At 39.5% G+C, this 14723-nt stretch overlaps 1 protein-coding gene across 4 annotated transcripts in view; it reads right to left on the bottom strand.

Annotated features, from left to right (window-relative positions):
• The window catches only part of DJ1C (Class I glutamine amidotransferase-like superfamily protein), a 60324-nt gene that overhangs the window by 17232 nt on the left and 28369 nt on the right, over nucleotides 1–14723 (bottom strand). For 3 of the 4 annotated variants that reach the window (XM_088701272.2, XM_088701270.2, XM_088701273.2), the window contains 3 exons: nucleotides 14480–14680; nucleotides 5920–6057; nucleotides 5409–5837 (listed from right to left, as the gene is read on the bottom strand). In XM_088701272.2, coding sequence (XP_088557398.2) covers nucleotides 5619–5837; nucleotides 5920–6057; nucleotides 14480–14680 — 558 coding nt within the window. In that variant the 3' untranslated portion in view covers nucleotides 5409–5618. The remainder of the gene's footprint in view (nucleotides 1–5408; nucleotides 5838–5919; nucleotides 6058–14479; nucleotides 14681–14723) is intronic. The other variant, XM_088701271.2, reaches the window with a different exon arrangement.

The raw sequence follows: 14723 nt of genomic DNA, 5'->3' as shown, positions 1-14723 counted from the left end.
ATTCTCCATCGACTTGATTCCTGACACTGGTCCAATTTCAAAAGCTCCATATCGAATGGCTCCAGCTGAATTAAAAGAGCTGAAGGAACAACTACAGGAGTTACTGGATAAGGATTTTATCAGGCCTAGTGTTTCTCCTTGGGGCGCTCCTGTATTATTTGTGAAAAAGAAGGACGGTAGCCTCCGACTTTGTATAGATTACCGGGAATTAACAGGGTGACGGTACGAAATAAACACCCACTACCAAGAATTGATGACTTGTTTGATCAACTGCAAGGGGCTCAGGTTTTCTCGAAAATTGATCTTCGTTCAGGCTATCACCAATTGAAAATAAAGGCAGAGGATGTGCCCAAGACAGCTTTCAGGACCAGATACGGGCACTATGAATTTTTGGTCATGCCTTTTGGTTTGACAAATGCACCGGCTGCCTTCATGGATCTTATGAATCGGATATTTAAACCTTATCTGGATCAGTTTGTAGTAGTGTTCATTGATGATATTTTGGTGTATTCAAAGAGCTCACAGGAACATGAAGAACATCTAAGGGTAGTATTGCAAATTCTTAGAGAAAAGAAGCTGTATGCTAAGCTATCAAAGTGTGAGTTCTGGTTGGATAGTATTTCTTTTCTTGGACATGTAATCTCCAAAAAAGGTGTCTCTGTTGATCCAATGAAAGTGGAGGTAGTAGTTGGGTGGTGTAGACCTACCAATGTAACTGAAGTGCGCAGCTTCTTAGGATTGGCTGGATATTATAGAAGATTTGTTGAAGGATTCTCCCGTATTGCCATGCCTCTAAGTCGCTTGACTCAGAAGCAAGTAAAGTTTGAATGGACAGATGACTGTGAACAGAGTTTTCAAGAGCTGAAAAAGCGTCTGGTGATAGTCCCAGTGCTAACTATTCCATCTGGAACAGAAGGCTTCACCATCTACAGTGATGCATCTCGTAAAGGACTTGGGTGTATTCTGATGCAGAATGGGAAGGTGATAGCTTATGCCTCTAGACAGTTAAAGTCATATGAACAGAACTACCCTACACATGATTTGGAGTTGGCAGCGGTAGTTTTTGCTCTAAAGATATGGAGGCATTACTTGTATGGAGAACACTGTGAGGTTTTCACAGACCATAAGAGTTTGAAGTATATCTTCACACAGAAGGAGCTAAATTTGAGGCAAAGAAGATGGCTAGAACTACTGAAGAATTATGACCTGACTATCAGTTACCATCCAGGGAAAGCGAATGTAGTGGCTGATGCTTTGAGCAGAAAATCCTCAAGTGGGCCGGCAGCATTGATCACTACGCAGAGGCATATTTTATTAGATTTGGAGAGATCAGGGATTGAGTTACGACTACATGATCCTAAGGTACAATTGGCTACCCTCACAGTGTAACCTACTTTGATTGAAAAGATCAAGATGTCTCAGAGAGACGATCCAGAGTTACAGAAGATCAGAGAAACAGTAGAGTCAGGTGTGCAGTCAGAATTCCGAGTGCATGAAGATGGCTCTTTAAGATTCGGAAACAGGGTATGTGTGCCGAAAATACCAGAAATGAAGAAAGAGATTCTTGATGAGGCCCATAACTCAGCTTATATAGTGCATCCAGGAGGTACTAAAATGTACAGGAACTTGAAGAAAAATTTTTGGTGGAGTGGCATGAAGCGAGATATAGCTCAGTATGTTGCACAGTGCTTAGTGTGTCAGCAAGTGAAAGCTGAGCATCAGAGGCCTGCTGGACCATTACAGTCTCTTCTCATACCTCAGTGGAAGTAGGAGCACGTCACCATAGATTTTGTGACTGCCTTGCCTAAGACCCCTCGGGGTAATGATGCAGTGTGGGTAATTGTTGACCGACTGACCAAGTCAGCACATTTCTTGCCTTTTAGAGTTGGCTTTTCTTTGGAAAAATTGGCAAGTTTGTACATAGAGCAAATTGTGAGGCTGCACGGGGTTCCAGTTTCAATTGTGTCTGACAGAGATACTAGATTTGTGTCACAGTTTTGGAAGAGCCTTCATAAAGCCCTTTGTACAAGACTGGACTTCAGTACAGCTTTTCATCCACAAACTGGTGGACAGTCGGAGCGCACTATTCAGATCTTGGAGGATATGTTAAGGGCTTGTGTCATGGATTTGGGTAGTGCATGGGATAGTCATTTGTCGCTGGTTGAGTTTGCGTACAACAATAGTTATCAGGCCAGCATTCAGATGGCTCCTTTTGAGGTATTGTATGGCAGAAAATGCCGATCTCCAATTTGTTGGGATGATGTGGGAGAAAGAAAAGTATTGGGTCCAGAGATAGTACATCAAACTGTGGATAAGATACAGGTGATCAGAGAACGGCTCCTTATAGCTCAGAGTAGACAAAAGAGTTATGCTGACAATATAAGAAGAGAACTGGAGTTTCAGGTTGGTGATCATGTTTTCTTGAAAGTATCTCCTACTAAAGATGTGATGAGGTTTGGGGTTCGTGGCAAATTGAGCCCTAGGTATGTTGGTCCGTTCGAGATCTTGGACAGAGTTGGAGAAGTGGCATATCGTTTGGCTCTACCACCAGCTTTATCAGGTGTACATAATGTATTCCATGTTTCAATGTTGAGAAAATATATTCCGAACCCGAACCATGTGGTAGATTTTGAGCCTATACATCTGCATGAGGACCTGACTTATGAGAGTACTCGGTACGGATTGTGGATAGAAAGGATCAAGTGTTGCGGCGTCAGACCATTCCTTATGTAAAGGTGCAATGGAGCAATCATTCAGAAAGAGAGGCTACTTGGGAGCTCGAGGAAGAAATAAAAGCCAAACACCCCCAACTCTTTGGTATTCCAGGTACGTAAATTTCGCGGACGAAATTTTTTTTTAGGAAGGGAGAATGTGAGAACCCAGAAAAAAAAGAGGGTTGATGAGCCGGCCCGAAAAGACCGGGCCCATCCACCTATTACGATCGTGCCCTAGGCACGATCATGGAAGAGGGGAGTTGCAGGGGGGCGGCGGCGTTAGAGGGGATCGATCGCCGGAGGAGACCAAGCGCCGAGGAGGGAGCGGTTCCGAGAACCGGCCGGCCGTGGAGAGACCCCCCACAAATCGGGTGAAGAACCTTGGATCTGTGGGCTTTGATCCGAGCTTACTCAAGGATTCCCCCTCCGATTTCTCACCGGAAAGGTCGCTGGAACACCCAACGGACGGAGGTAAGCGGGGCACATTCCCTTTGCGCTGCATTTGCTAGATTATAGGGTTGCTTTGGTTGGGGTTTGGCTAGTGACATCCTCGGAGAAGAGTCCGAAACAGGGTACCCCTGTTTCGGCTTTTCTCTTCCGAATCTTGCCGCCGCCAGCCACCGAGATTGGCCGGGATCCATGGCATTTGGGCGTTGATCGGGTTTGTGTGGAGATTGGTGAAGGATTTCTAGGGTTTTGTTGGAGATGGGGATTGGTGGACCGAGGTCTTCTCGTGGTTCCATCTTCTTCCCTCTTCCTCTCGTCGGTTGGCCACCGGCGGCGATGACGGCGGTCGTGGGCCACCGTGGCTGCCGTCGGGTGGGGGGGGCGAACCACCGTTATGATGGTCTTCGGTTGATGTTGGAGGAGGGGAAGGGTGAGCATGTCGGTTCTTGGGGAAGAAGAAGAAATCTCTTCCCTTCCTCGGGGTTCTGCCGGTTCCTGGGAGAAGAAGAGGAAGAGACCACTTCTTCTCTCCCCCCTTGGCCGGCCACCATCGTCGGCGACTGCAACAGTGGCGGCTGGCGATGGTTCGACCAGTGGTGGCCGAGGTGTGTCGGGTTGGGGAAGGTAAAGGCACAGCCACCATGACTGCTGCCTTGGACTAAGAGGTGGAGGATGGGAGACATTCCCATCCGTGAAGAAAGAAGGGTCTTCTCCCCTTCTCTCTCGTCCACTACTTTTGGTCTCTTCACCAGAACCGACCATCATCGTCGGCATGGCGGCGGCCATGGCTGGCGACGACATAGGCCGGTGGTACAAGGTGGGAGTCGGGCCACCCCGACTGCCTTAGATCTGGAGGGATAGAGATGTTTCGGGACCTGGTGATGGACCCCATAGTAGATGTGAATTATGGTTTAGAATATTTAAATATTAGATAATTTAGTTTGTGATTTATAATTGATGTTGTAGGAAAAGAGTCAGCGGTGCCAGAAGATTTTGATCATGGGACTCAGCACCCCAGCGCGTAGGTTGTGATTTGGATCCGTATTTGAGTCAGTCTACAATTTCGGTAAGAATCCCTACATCTGAGCACCTCTATGCATATGCTTGATTTATCGTTGGGTTTATTTTATAATTATGTTGTTATTTGTTTTATGAGCTGATATGACATATATGAGGTGTGCATCTTGATTGCTATGGAAATATTAAAATAATTCAATTGGGAAGAATTATCATATTTTTGAAAATACATGGAATATGTAATGTGATTGGAATTGGATTAAACATGTATTATTAGACATGTAAAGAAAAATGGGTTGGACTAGCCTCATCATGAGTAGCCTCTACGAGCTTATGCGTAGGATAGCTGCCACGAGCTGATGCGTGGGATAGCCTCTACGAGCTTATGCGTAGGATAGCCTCCACGAGCTTATGCGTGGGATAGCCTCCACCGGCTTACGCGTGGGATAACTGCCACAAGCTTATGCGTGGGATTTATGCAGTCTTGGACTGGGTTATGATCTTGGTTAGTCCAAAGCCAGAAGTGAAAAGTCTTAAAACTTGGGGATCAGAGTAATACGAAAGTGGATCACATAATGTGTAAAGAGGATTTATGTATATGTACTGGTTATATATACTTGTTGTTTGTTGAGCTTTTGAAATGATGAAATGATATTTATTTGTTACTTTGATTATTTTATTATTATTACTGTGTGTGGCTGTTAGGATTCTTACTGGACTGGAAAAGCTCATACTACACTTACTTTTTTTTTCAAAGGTACTGGATTTGTAGAGACCATTGGGTGGGACTAGAAATGAGATCAGCATGGAGTCTGACTGCTAGATAGATAGAAGTTAATTTATCTTTTGCTTATGGACATTTGAAATTATGTAATTAATCAGTACATTTTAGTTGGATTTGATTTAATTACATTAATCATTAATTTTGGCATCTTATGAATATTGTACCTTTTAGGCCTTACATGATCTCTAGGGTTCTACTTTAAGGATTATGTGGCCGTGTCACGTGGTCGACCCGAGTGATGGGTTTGGGGCGTGACAAAAATTCTTGATGTTTTCACATGTTCCTGAAAGTTCATTTCCAAGGAGTCATTACAGAACTTTTGACGATACGCTTTGTTGAGACATAAGTGTTAAATGCCAATAGGTAAATTAACAATGAGACAGAAATAGTGGTTGATGCAGATAAAATAAGAAAATAAACAAAATGTGAAAATATTTACTAGATACCTGCTCATGAATGCACAGCATCAAGAATCCGCATCAACAGTGCATCGAATCTTGAATCCACACCATCACAGGTAAGTGATGCAGTGACCGACTTTGATTATATTGGTGCAGTACAAATATATATTCTTCATCACAAAGATTGTCAACAGTTCATTGGTTCCAAATAGATCACTTCTAGTTCTGCTATATCTTTTATCCTATCCATATTCTTTAAACCTGAGCTTTGGGGTACTCAAAAACAATCCCTTCTGCCACGCTTCTTGCTCTTGCATGACCAAAGAACTTGCTCACGATAGCAAGTGAAAAATCCATTACAGTACCAAGGCCCCTGCAAGTAATGAGTTTTCCATCAATTACAACCCCGGCTCCATCAGCAACTTGGCCAGTGAGGTTGTCAATAACAGCAGGATGAGCAGTTACAATTTTATCCTGTTTGGCATCATGTCAATTCAAATTCCTGTTCTAAGATTTATATACAAAATATTAACATTCTAAACTCGTTATATTTTACCTTGAGTAAGCCTTGCTTCTGCAACAAAGATGGAGACGAGCAGATCCCACCATATATCCTTCCTGCTTTTTTTTGTTCTTTAAGTAATTTCTTGAGCATTCTAGACTTGTGCAACCGCTCTACTCCAGCAATTCCCCCCTGCAATTTTAAGCCAATATGTTCAAAACTGAAAGAAAATTTATGAAACGTAAATAAGCAATGAAGAAGCTTTAACTTTTCATTTGTAAGTGAAACTCCCAGATATGAAATAAGCAAAGGCAAAATCTTCTGCAACATTAGGAGAAACAGTTCACACAGGCCACATTAGACATGTAATGATACAAAGCAAGTGCTGCATGCTGCTTGATTTCTTGAATTTCTGGACTATTGTAGCTTGACTCTATTTAGGAATTCTTTGGTACAAGCAGATGAAAGGCAATATGTTTACTTTGGATATAGAACTGCTTTTCTGTACATAGAGAAAAAGATTATAACTGGTAACAGGTATGATATGGAAGCTCATTTTTGAACTATGATGTTTTCAGGTTAGCTTGACTGTATGACCTGGAAATAACATTTTACAACAGTCCATGATAGATTTTGTAGGTCTTCCATATTTGTAATATCAATAATATTTGCTTTTTTTGCTTTGACTGTTTCTGTTTAATATCATTACTGTGAGCTGAGTTTTAACGTTCTTTTAGAGTGTTCTAAACTTACAAGCACTTTTGGGCATCAGAATTCAGTAAACATGACCATCAAACCTTGTCACTACCATTTATTTTCAGACATGCATCAAATTTTACCAATGAATTAGAAAAATTGCCCTTTCTTTTAAAGAAATCTGTCAATTTGAGTCCAAACTTTCCCAATTATGCTAGTTATTCCCTCAAGTCCTTGCTCAAGAATCTCTATGACCTTTACCTTTTTGTCTGTGGTAACATGCATCTAGTTATTCTTATATTTCTTTGTTCAAGTATTTGTCATAGCTTTTATTAATCCTTAGCTAATCATCAGATATTGCTCCAACTTCCAACTATTCGTTTGGTCTATTTGCAGGTTAACTTGATTGCATCACCTGGAGTGGGCAACATCCACAATGAAATTTGAAGATCTTGCATAATTATATCATATTAATTTGATATTTTTGGCTTATTTAGATAATGATGATATGGTTAATATGAATTGAGGGATTAGGGTGTTTTCAGTGTAAGCAGACATGACCCTACAAGAATTTTTATGCATTAAATTTCTAAACACAACTATCAAGCCCTATCCTTATCATTTTGGGGTCAGCTATGCATTAGAAACTACAAAGAACAAAACTAAATGTTTCCTACAAGAAAATCCTAAATATGAAGCATGCTTCCTTTATCACACCATCTTGAGTCCTCGTTAGAAAAAAATATTGTATGACTAGTACTTTTGAAGATAACAAATGCTAAGATGCCTCCTGTTGTTTTCTACTCTAGACTAGGTATATTAATCAGTAGACTTTAATCATGAAGCCTCGTTCCAATTAATCAAGGTTGATACCTCTGATGTTACTGCAAGCTTTCCTAATCATTTCACAAAACTTCCATCCATGCAAGCTTAGGCTATCCCTCCCTTTTAGCAGGCCCTTTCAACATGGACTCAAACATCCTTCTTAACAAGGATCCCTTGACTCTATGTAGCATGTTTCTGTACCATCTCATTAGGTTCTCCACCCAAAATTATCCTTACTCCCTCAGCAACACCTTACAATGGTCCATCCATATCATCTGAAATTGTTTTAGTCATTCTTTATACTAATTCTTCCCATGGTGTATAAGCACTTCATATATTATTTGTCTCTTGATCTAGAAACTAACTTAATAGCTAATTTGTTATTAGTTATCCTTAAACATTCACATTTTATCCTCCGTTTTCTATACACCAATATTCTACTCCATTTAAATTTTTATCTTCCCATGCAATTAAAAAGATTCTACGCATCATTAATTTTAATCTTTTTCAGTTGTTTGTAAGCCTGCAGCATTGTTTCTTCTTCCCACCATTTTCTGCTCCTCTCTATCTATCTATCTATCTCACTTTCCCCATTTCATTTGGGGATCTTCTCACCAATCTTGAGACACAATTACCACGCTACTTTTAGACGATAACCTATCCTAGCGAACCTCTGTTGATTTTTCACCACAATCAAGTTAGTGGCATATTGCTCACCCATGAAAACCCAGTTAAACTTTGTCCATTTCTTACCACAACCTGGTTATCTGATGATACATTACCTATGAGCAATGAACTACTAATTTCTTACCACAATTGATTCACACTGTTGCTTGCTGCATCATTTTTCATGCAAGTATCATGACAAAGTTGAACAATTGAAAAGAGTAGGTATAAGCAATGATGTACAAGATTGGAGTTTTTAGTTGTGCAATGTATATTTTGAAATTTCAAGCAAAACTACAACACTTAAGATAATGCTACTTAAGCAAGCTATCATAAATGTAACAGATTTGCCAGCTTTTACCCTTAAAGATTGATATTTCTGAAAAATATTGCAAATTGAGGCTGAACAACAAGTTACAATAAGAGATTTCCTTTCAAGTCTTGCCGCACCACCTCCCCACCACCCCACCCCACCACTAACCCCAACCAAAACAAAAAAAACAAGCATGCTACATCATATATGGAGAATGCAATATCTAAGATCCTCAGCAAGATTTGCTTATTTACTTAATTGAGATGAACTCAAAGAGGAGCCAAAGGCTAAACAAAAGCTACAGATCAAAAAACAAAATATTGATGAGAAATGAGTATATATTGAAGTTGCCCATTATTTTTCTCCATTATATCATTACTATATTGATGAGGAAGTTCCTAGTTTTTTTCAGAAGGGAAAAAAAATGATCCCCACACAAAGATCAAAATATCAAAACCTTATAATCTTCAGGAGTTTGTTATGAAGCCTGAGGGATATGAGTTGTCTTGATGAATGATCAAGAATAGAGGGATAAGAGAGAGATTGATGAAAGAGACAATAATGCTGAGGTGATCCAAGTTGTTGATGCTTTTGAAGGAAAGAACTCTGGTCACTTGACTGAGGCGGTTTCCATGCCAGTGATATATTTGTTTTAAAAGATGTCGATCTTGTTATTCAAATATCTTGAGTCTTGACAGATTTCTAATCAAGTATTTGGAGATATCTAGCTCCTTCATATAAAAATCATTATCAATCCTTGGATCATCACCTAGGGTGAGAGGGGAAGTTAACAACTTGCACCAGTGAATGATGAAGAATAGCATGCCAACGAGGTAGATTCAGGACCATAATTAAGATATTAAAAGGAAAGAAGTGGCAGTAGTAAACTGCATGGTTTTGAAAAAGGAACAAGTTTATCCTTAAAGTAAGCTAATGATGCAATACTCAACCATAAAACTATGGAAACCTTAAATTTTAGGGAAAAATACCTTTTGACCTGCTCAAGTTTACCTGATCTGCACATGGACCCCCTCAACTATAAAAGTTTACAACTAAATCCCTTATCTTAGATATTTGATGCAATGTGATACAGACATCCGTCAGCCTCTTAACGCCGTTAACATAGTGCTTCAAAAGTCCAAAATGCCCCTTAATACTAAAAAAACTCCAAAAAAAATTAATAAATCAGAAAAAGAAACAAGAAAGCACAACTTGAACGGATAGAGGAGGCCATAAATGCCCACCATGACACCTTCCCACGGATGAAGAGAGAGAGAGAGAGAGAGAAACTGGAAGAATTGCACTACAATGCACTGAGTAACTACAAATTATTGGATGTCGAAGTTTCCTTATACTCTTCTTCCAGTGTCACATATGCTCCTCCCTCTGGTCTCCAGCAAGCAAGCACCCACAACCACCTATCACCAACCCAAACAACACAAAAGATAAGGAACACTTCTTTCAACCAACTTTCCAAAATAAACCATCTTATCATTCCACAACATGATTGTCACGCCCCGAACCCGTCATCTGCATTCGGCCATGTGACACGGCCACATGAATTCTAGAGCTCATGCAAGGCCTAAGATGAACCAATTCCAAATAATTCCAGAAAGTTAATCAACAATTAATAGCAAATTAATCCAACTAAATAAATCCACTATGATCAAATAACTAACTTGCTCAATTACAAAATTTTCAATTGTTCGTTAGTACCAAAAAATAAACTAACTGACTAAAGATTCCATCGCTTGAACTCCATGCCCAAACCTATCCAAAACTAGACATCCTGCGACTTTGGAAAAAAAAATACAATAGATGGATATGAGCTTTTCAGCCCAATAAGAATCCTCCATGCACACACACCAGCATGAATGTGATCTTTTAGCAAATATAAAGCTATTAGAAAAATAATCAGATTTGTACATCAACAATCTAATAATTAATATTGCTTAATAGATCCCGTGTATATATTTATAAACACCCATATAAGCCATGCAAATATACACATCAAGTTTTGACCACAGCAACACAATCCCATATATATCATCATAGATGGAAGTCTCGAGATAGATGCCATATATCACCATAGTTCTGTGTAAACACATCACATATCACCCAAATCAGCAATTTTATTCAACAGTAAGTCAGTGAGGTTACTTATCATTAACCAATTAATATAGTTTAGATCCTGACAACGTTATTGTTCCGACACCGGACTAGTCCCACCCATGCTCCAGCCCGTGGCAAGCCAAAACACACACCACGTTTCAGCCCGAGGCCAGCAACCACAATATTGAACACCACATTTCACACATGTCGGCTAGCCCAATTGCCTCTCTTTTCCCCAGTCTCATTGTTATGCAAAATTCAATTAAACACAATTTATTTTCTTGATTTGCTTTCAGCATTGGACTAGTCACAACCATGCTCCATCCAGTGGCAGCCCAAACACATACCATGCTTCCGTCCATTGCCAACAACCATAGTATCACAACTCAGTCCACAGTTGAACACCATATTTTACACATGTACGGCTAATCCAGATGCCCCCTATTTTTCCCACGCTTACTAAAAATTCAGTTTAATTATATCACAATTATGATTAAATTGCAGTTAGTTACCTGGAATAGACTTTCGGGTGAACTAGTTACAGCTACGCTCCAGCCTGTGGTAGGCCAAACATAATGCAGCACCCCAGCCCAAGACTGACCCAATACATATACCACGTTTCTTGCACGGCCAACCAATCCAAATGCTGCCCATACCCCATCTTATAATTGTAGCAAAGTCTTGATTTATTTATAGTCACATGATTTCTATAATAATTCACTAATTAATAAGTTTCATACGGAGCTAGACTAATATCATAATCCAAGTAACATCACATTTACACATAATACACAACAATATGTATAAAATACCCACAATCGTGCAAGATACATTTAGATATAAAACTTCCATAATAATGTAGATGATTGTGTTGAGGAATTTTTACCTCTACTGGTCTCAAACTCAAGTACAAAAACACCAATCAACTTTTGGGTCTACAAACATGGGGCATCAAATAAATCTACCCAACACCTTCTTGTCTAGACGATTGCTCACCTACAGAGACAAATCCCATCATTAGAATAATCATAACCGTCCATGGATTACGGCAGATGATCATAATAAGGTCAACCTAAATCCTCTCCTAGAGCCGCATAACGCCAATTCGGAACCCTCCTAATGTCGCATAACGCAAATCCGAAAGACTCGGGACCCCTCTTAGGGTCAAGGGTCATCCAGGCCCATCAAGACATCTTGACCTATATAGGTCCACAAGATTTCTAGAGAGAGGAAGAGTGTGAAGAGAGAGAGAAGAGGAGAGTGAAAAAAGAAAACTCCCTCTCAAAACCTAAAATCCCGGCAAGCGCTCAACTAAAATATCCGATGAGCACTGTGAGCCAAGGCCATTGGACACTAAGAGGAGAAGAAAGGAACCGACGACAGTTTAGCAGTGACGATTGGCAAAACCTATCGGCAGTGAGGCAAAAGAGGATGTGGGGATCTTTAAATAGTCGTTGGAGGCTAGGTTTTCTAGCTCTTGTAAAAATTGGGATGGAGGAGTCCTCCTACTTCAAGTCAAATAGGTCTCTATCCTTTTTTTTTCCATATGCTCCAAGTCGAACAAGGCTCTATACTTTTTTTTTCGTCTCCTACTCTAACTCGTACATCTGGGCCAGTCAATGGACTAGGCCTACTTCCTTATTAGCTGAGCTAAGTGTTACAATAATAAAACTATTTTATCTTCCATCCATAGAATTCTTTTTTTCTCCTATATAGAAGTTCAAAACTCCAATAAACTGAACAAAATACTCTTTAATTTTTCTACCTAAAATGTCAACAGCTACTCATTAATAATATATTGTTCTTGCTACTTAATGATCAGAAATCAGATTCAAATGCCCTATACATCATCCAGTTACAGGGTAAATACATGTTTCAGATAATTAATCTAAAACGAATGAGATAGATATAACAATTTGTGAGGGGAGCGATGAACAAACAGCAATCCCACTGTGGAAATATGTTACAAAAACAACTGAAGAAAACAATGATAAGGGTAGCAGACAAAGCTCAAAATCCATTTGCAAATTTGGTTGTGGTGAGGAATCTTTCACTGGTTCATATTCTTGTATTAGAGCCCACCTAATCGGGTATCTTTCCCGGCAGGCAGCAGAAGGAACCTCATTGTGCTCTAAGAGTACTAAGATGGAGAAAGAACTTTTGGGAAAAAAAGAGGAAGAGGCCAAAAAAAGGCATCTGACAGAAAGCCAAGGTATAGCAATCTGTTTCTTCATGCTTTTCCTGTTCAAAACCTCAATTTCAAACTTTTTCTAATCAGAGGCCAGGGAAAAACTGTGGAATTGATCAATACAATAACTAGATAATATGTGAATTCAGAATTGCACATTTCTTGATTATGAACGGCATTCTATTCAATCTTGCACGATCACCTTCCAATGCTAAAATGTTGGTACCATTCATAATGCATCAAGGGGGTAAATTGCTCTTAGTTATGAAACACTAAGAACAACCTTGTTAGACGTGGACCAGACCCAAGTAGAAAATGAACTTGTTCCTATAACAGCAAAATGGTCAACTATGGGGTCTCCATTGTTTCAGATGAGTGGAGAAACATAAAAATTTGGACCTTATAAACATCTTGCAGACTCTAGTAGCAAGGCAGTCTGCATTAATGGGATTGATTGTTCATTGCCGAACCATTGGTTATCTTTGGGATACTATCTTATTTTGATGTCAAGTGGTCTATCTTCCAATAATTACTTAACAAAATGTGTTTCTTGGTGATTTGTTTTCTCCTGGAGGACCAACCAAAAAGAAAAAGGAAGATAATTTCTCATTTCACGCTAAAGTGCAGGCCCATGGCAGGCACCACCGTTAAGTTCAGCTTTGGTATCTTTCGGCACCATAGGATCTATCAATTTGGCTGTTACTGATGTTGCAGACATCTGTTCCTCAATGTGCAAACAAAGTATATTGCAATCAATGATGACCAAGCTCGCCATTTCATATGGCAAAGAAAGTCTCCTTACTATATGTTTCTCTTTGGGCTACATACTATGAACCTGTTGATGTGGGCAAGCACTATATTGGTGTTTGTTATTACCCATCAAAGTGTCAGTGCATTATGCACCGTGACTTTCAAGCAGTGTTACAATTAACACACACACACCCCCCCCAAGTGTCGGGGTTTTCATACTTTTCAACTTTCACCATGCTCACCACTATTTTACAGCATGGAAAGTCTCCTTACTATACCTTTTCTCTTTGGGCTACACCCTGTGAAACTGTTGATGGGGAGCAAGCACTATATTGGTGTTAAGTGTCAGTGCATTATGCACCATGAGTTTCAAGTAGTGTTACAATTACCCTCAGTGTCAGGGTTTTCATACTTTTCAACTTTCACTATGCTCACCATTATTTTACGGCATGGAAAGTCTCCTTACAATACCATTCTCTTTGGACTACACACTGTGAACCTGTTGATGGGGGGCAAGCACTATATCGGTGTTTGTTATTACCCATTAAAGTGTCAGTGCATTATCCTCCATAAGTTTCAAGCAGTGTCACAATTACCCCCAGTGTCACAGTTTGCATGCTTTTTAACTTTCAGAATCTGATAAAGCAACAATATATGAACCATAAACAAGGAGATCTTTAGGTAAATAAGGGCAAAATAAGACAACATGATTGCTTGAATCCAAAGGTTTATGCATATAAAGTATTACAAGAAAATTTTTATTTTATGTCTATGCACATAAGCATGTGCAAACTTCTTAAACAGCTAATAGTTTCTCACATGCATACTAAATTCACTCCTAAGTCTTAAAAGAATAAAAATATTCCATGTCTGTTGCCTAAAGATTGTGTATACATGTCTCTACGTTTGTAAAATTGAAACTATGATTATCCTGTCTATGAGTAATTACGACAAAAGTTAAGACAATTTCAACCTCAATGGGAATATATGAGCTACACAGACTAGATCCTTATGCCTCAACTTAAACAAGGAAAAAATACTGTAACAAGGCTTAATTAACTTACAGGAAGAATTATCAAATCATATGTTGACTCTGAAGCATCAGCTAGAGTCTTGTCTGCAACAATCTTCGTACTCTGTGATCCAACAATCGGCATGGATTTTTCAATTGATGCAACCACAACATCCATTTTGGCACGCCTTAGAATATCTACTAATATTACCACTTCCATTTCTTCAGAACCATTTGCAATTGGAACAAGAACCTGTTTCATTAGAAAACAAAACTATAAATGATACAACCAATCT

This window comes from Phoenix dactylifera, chromosome 7 (assembly GCF_051530095.1).
Source record: "Phoenix dactylifera cultivar Ajwa chromosome 7, Ajwa_hap1_PhDact_Kaust_v1.1, whole genome shotgun sequence".
NCBI classification, from domain to species: domain Eukaryota; kingdom Viridiplantae; phylum Streptophyta; class Magnoliopsida; order Arecales; family Arecaceae; genus Phoenix; species Phoenix dactylifera.
This window is presented reverse-complemented; position numbering and strand designations above follow the sequence as displayed.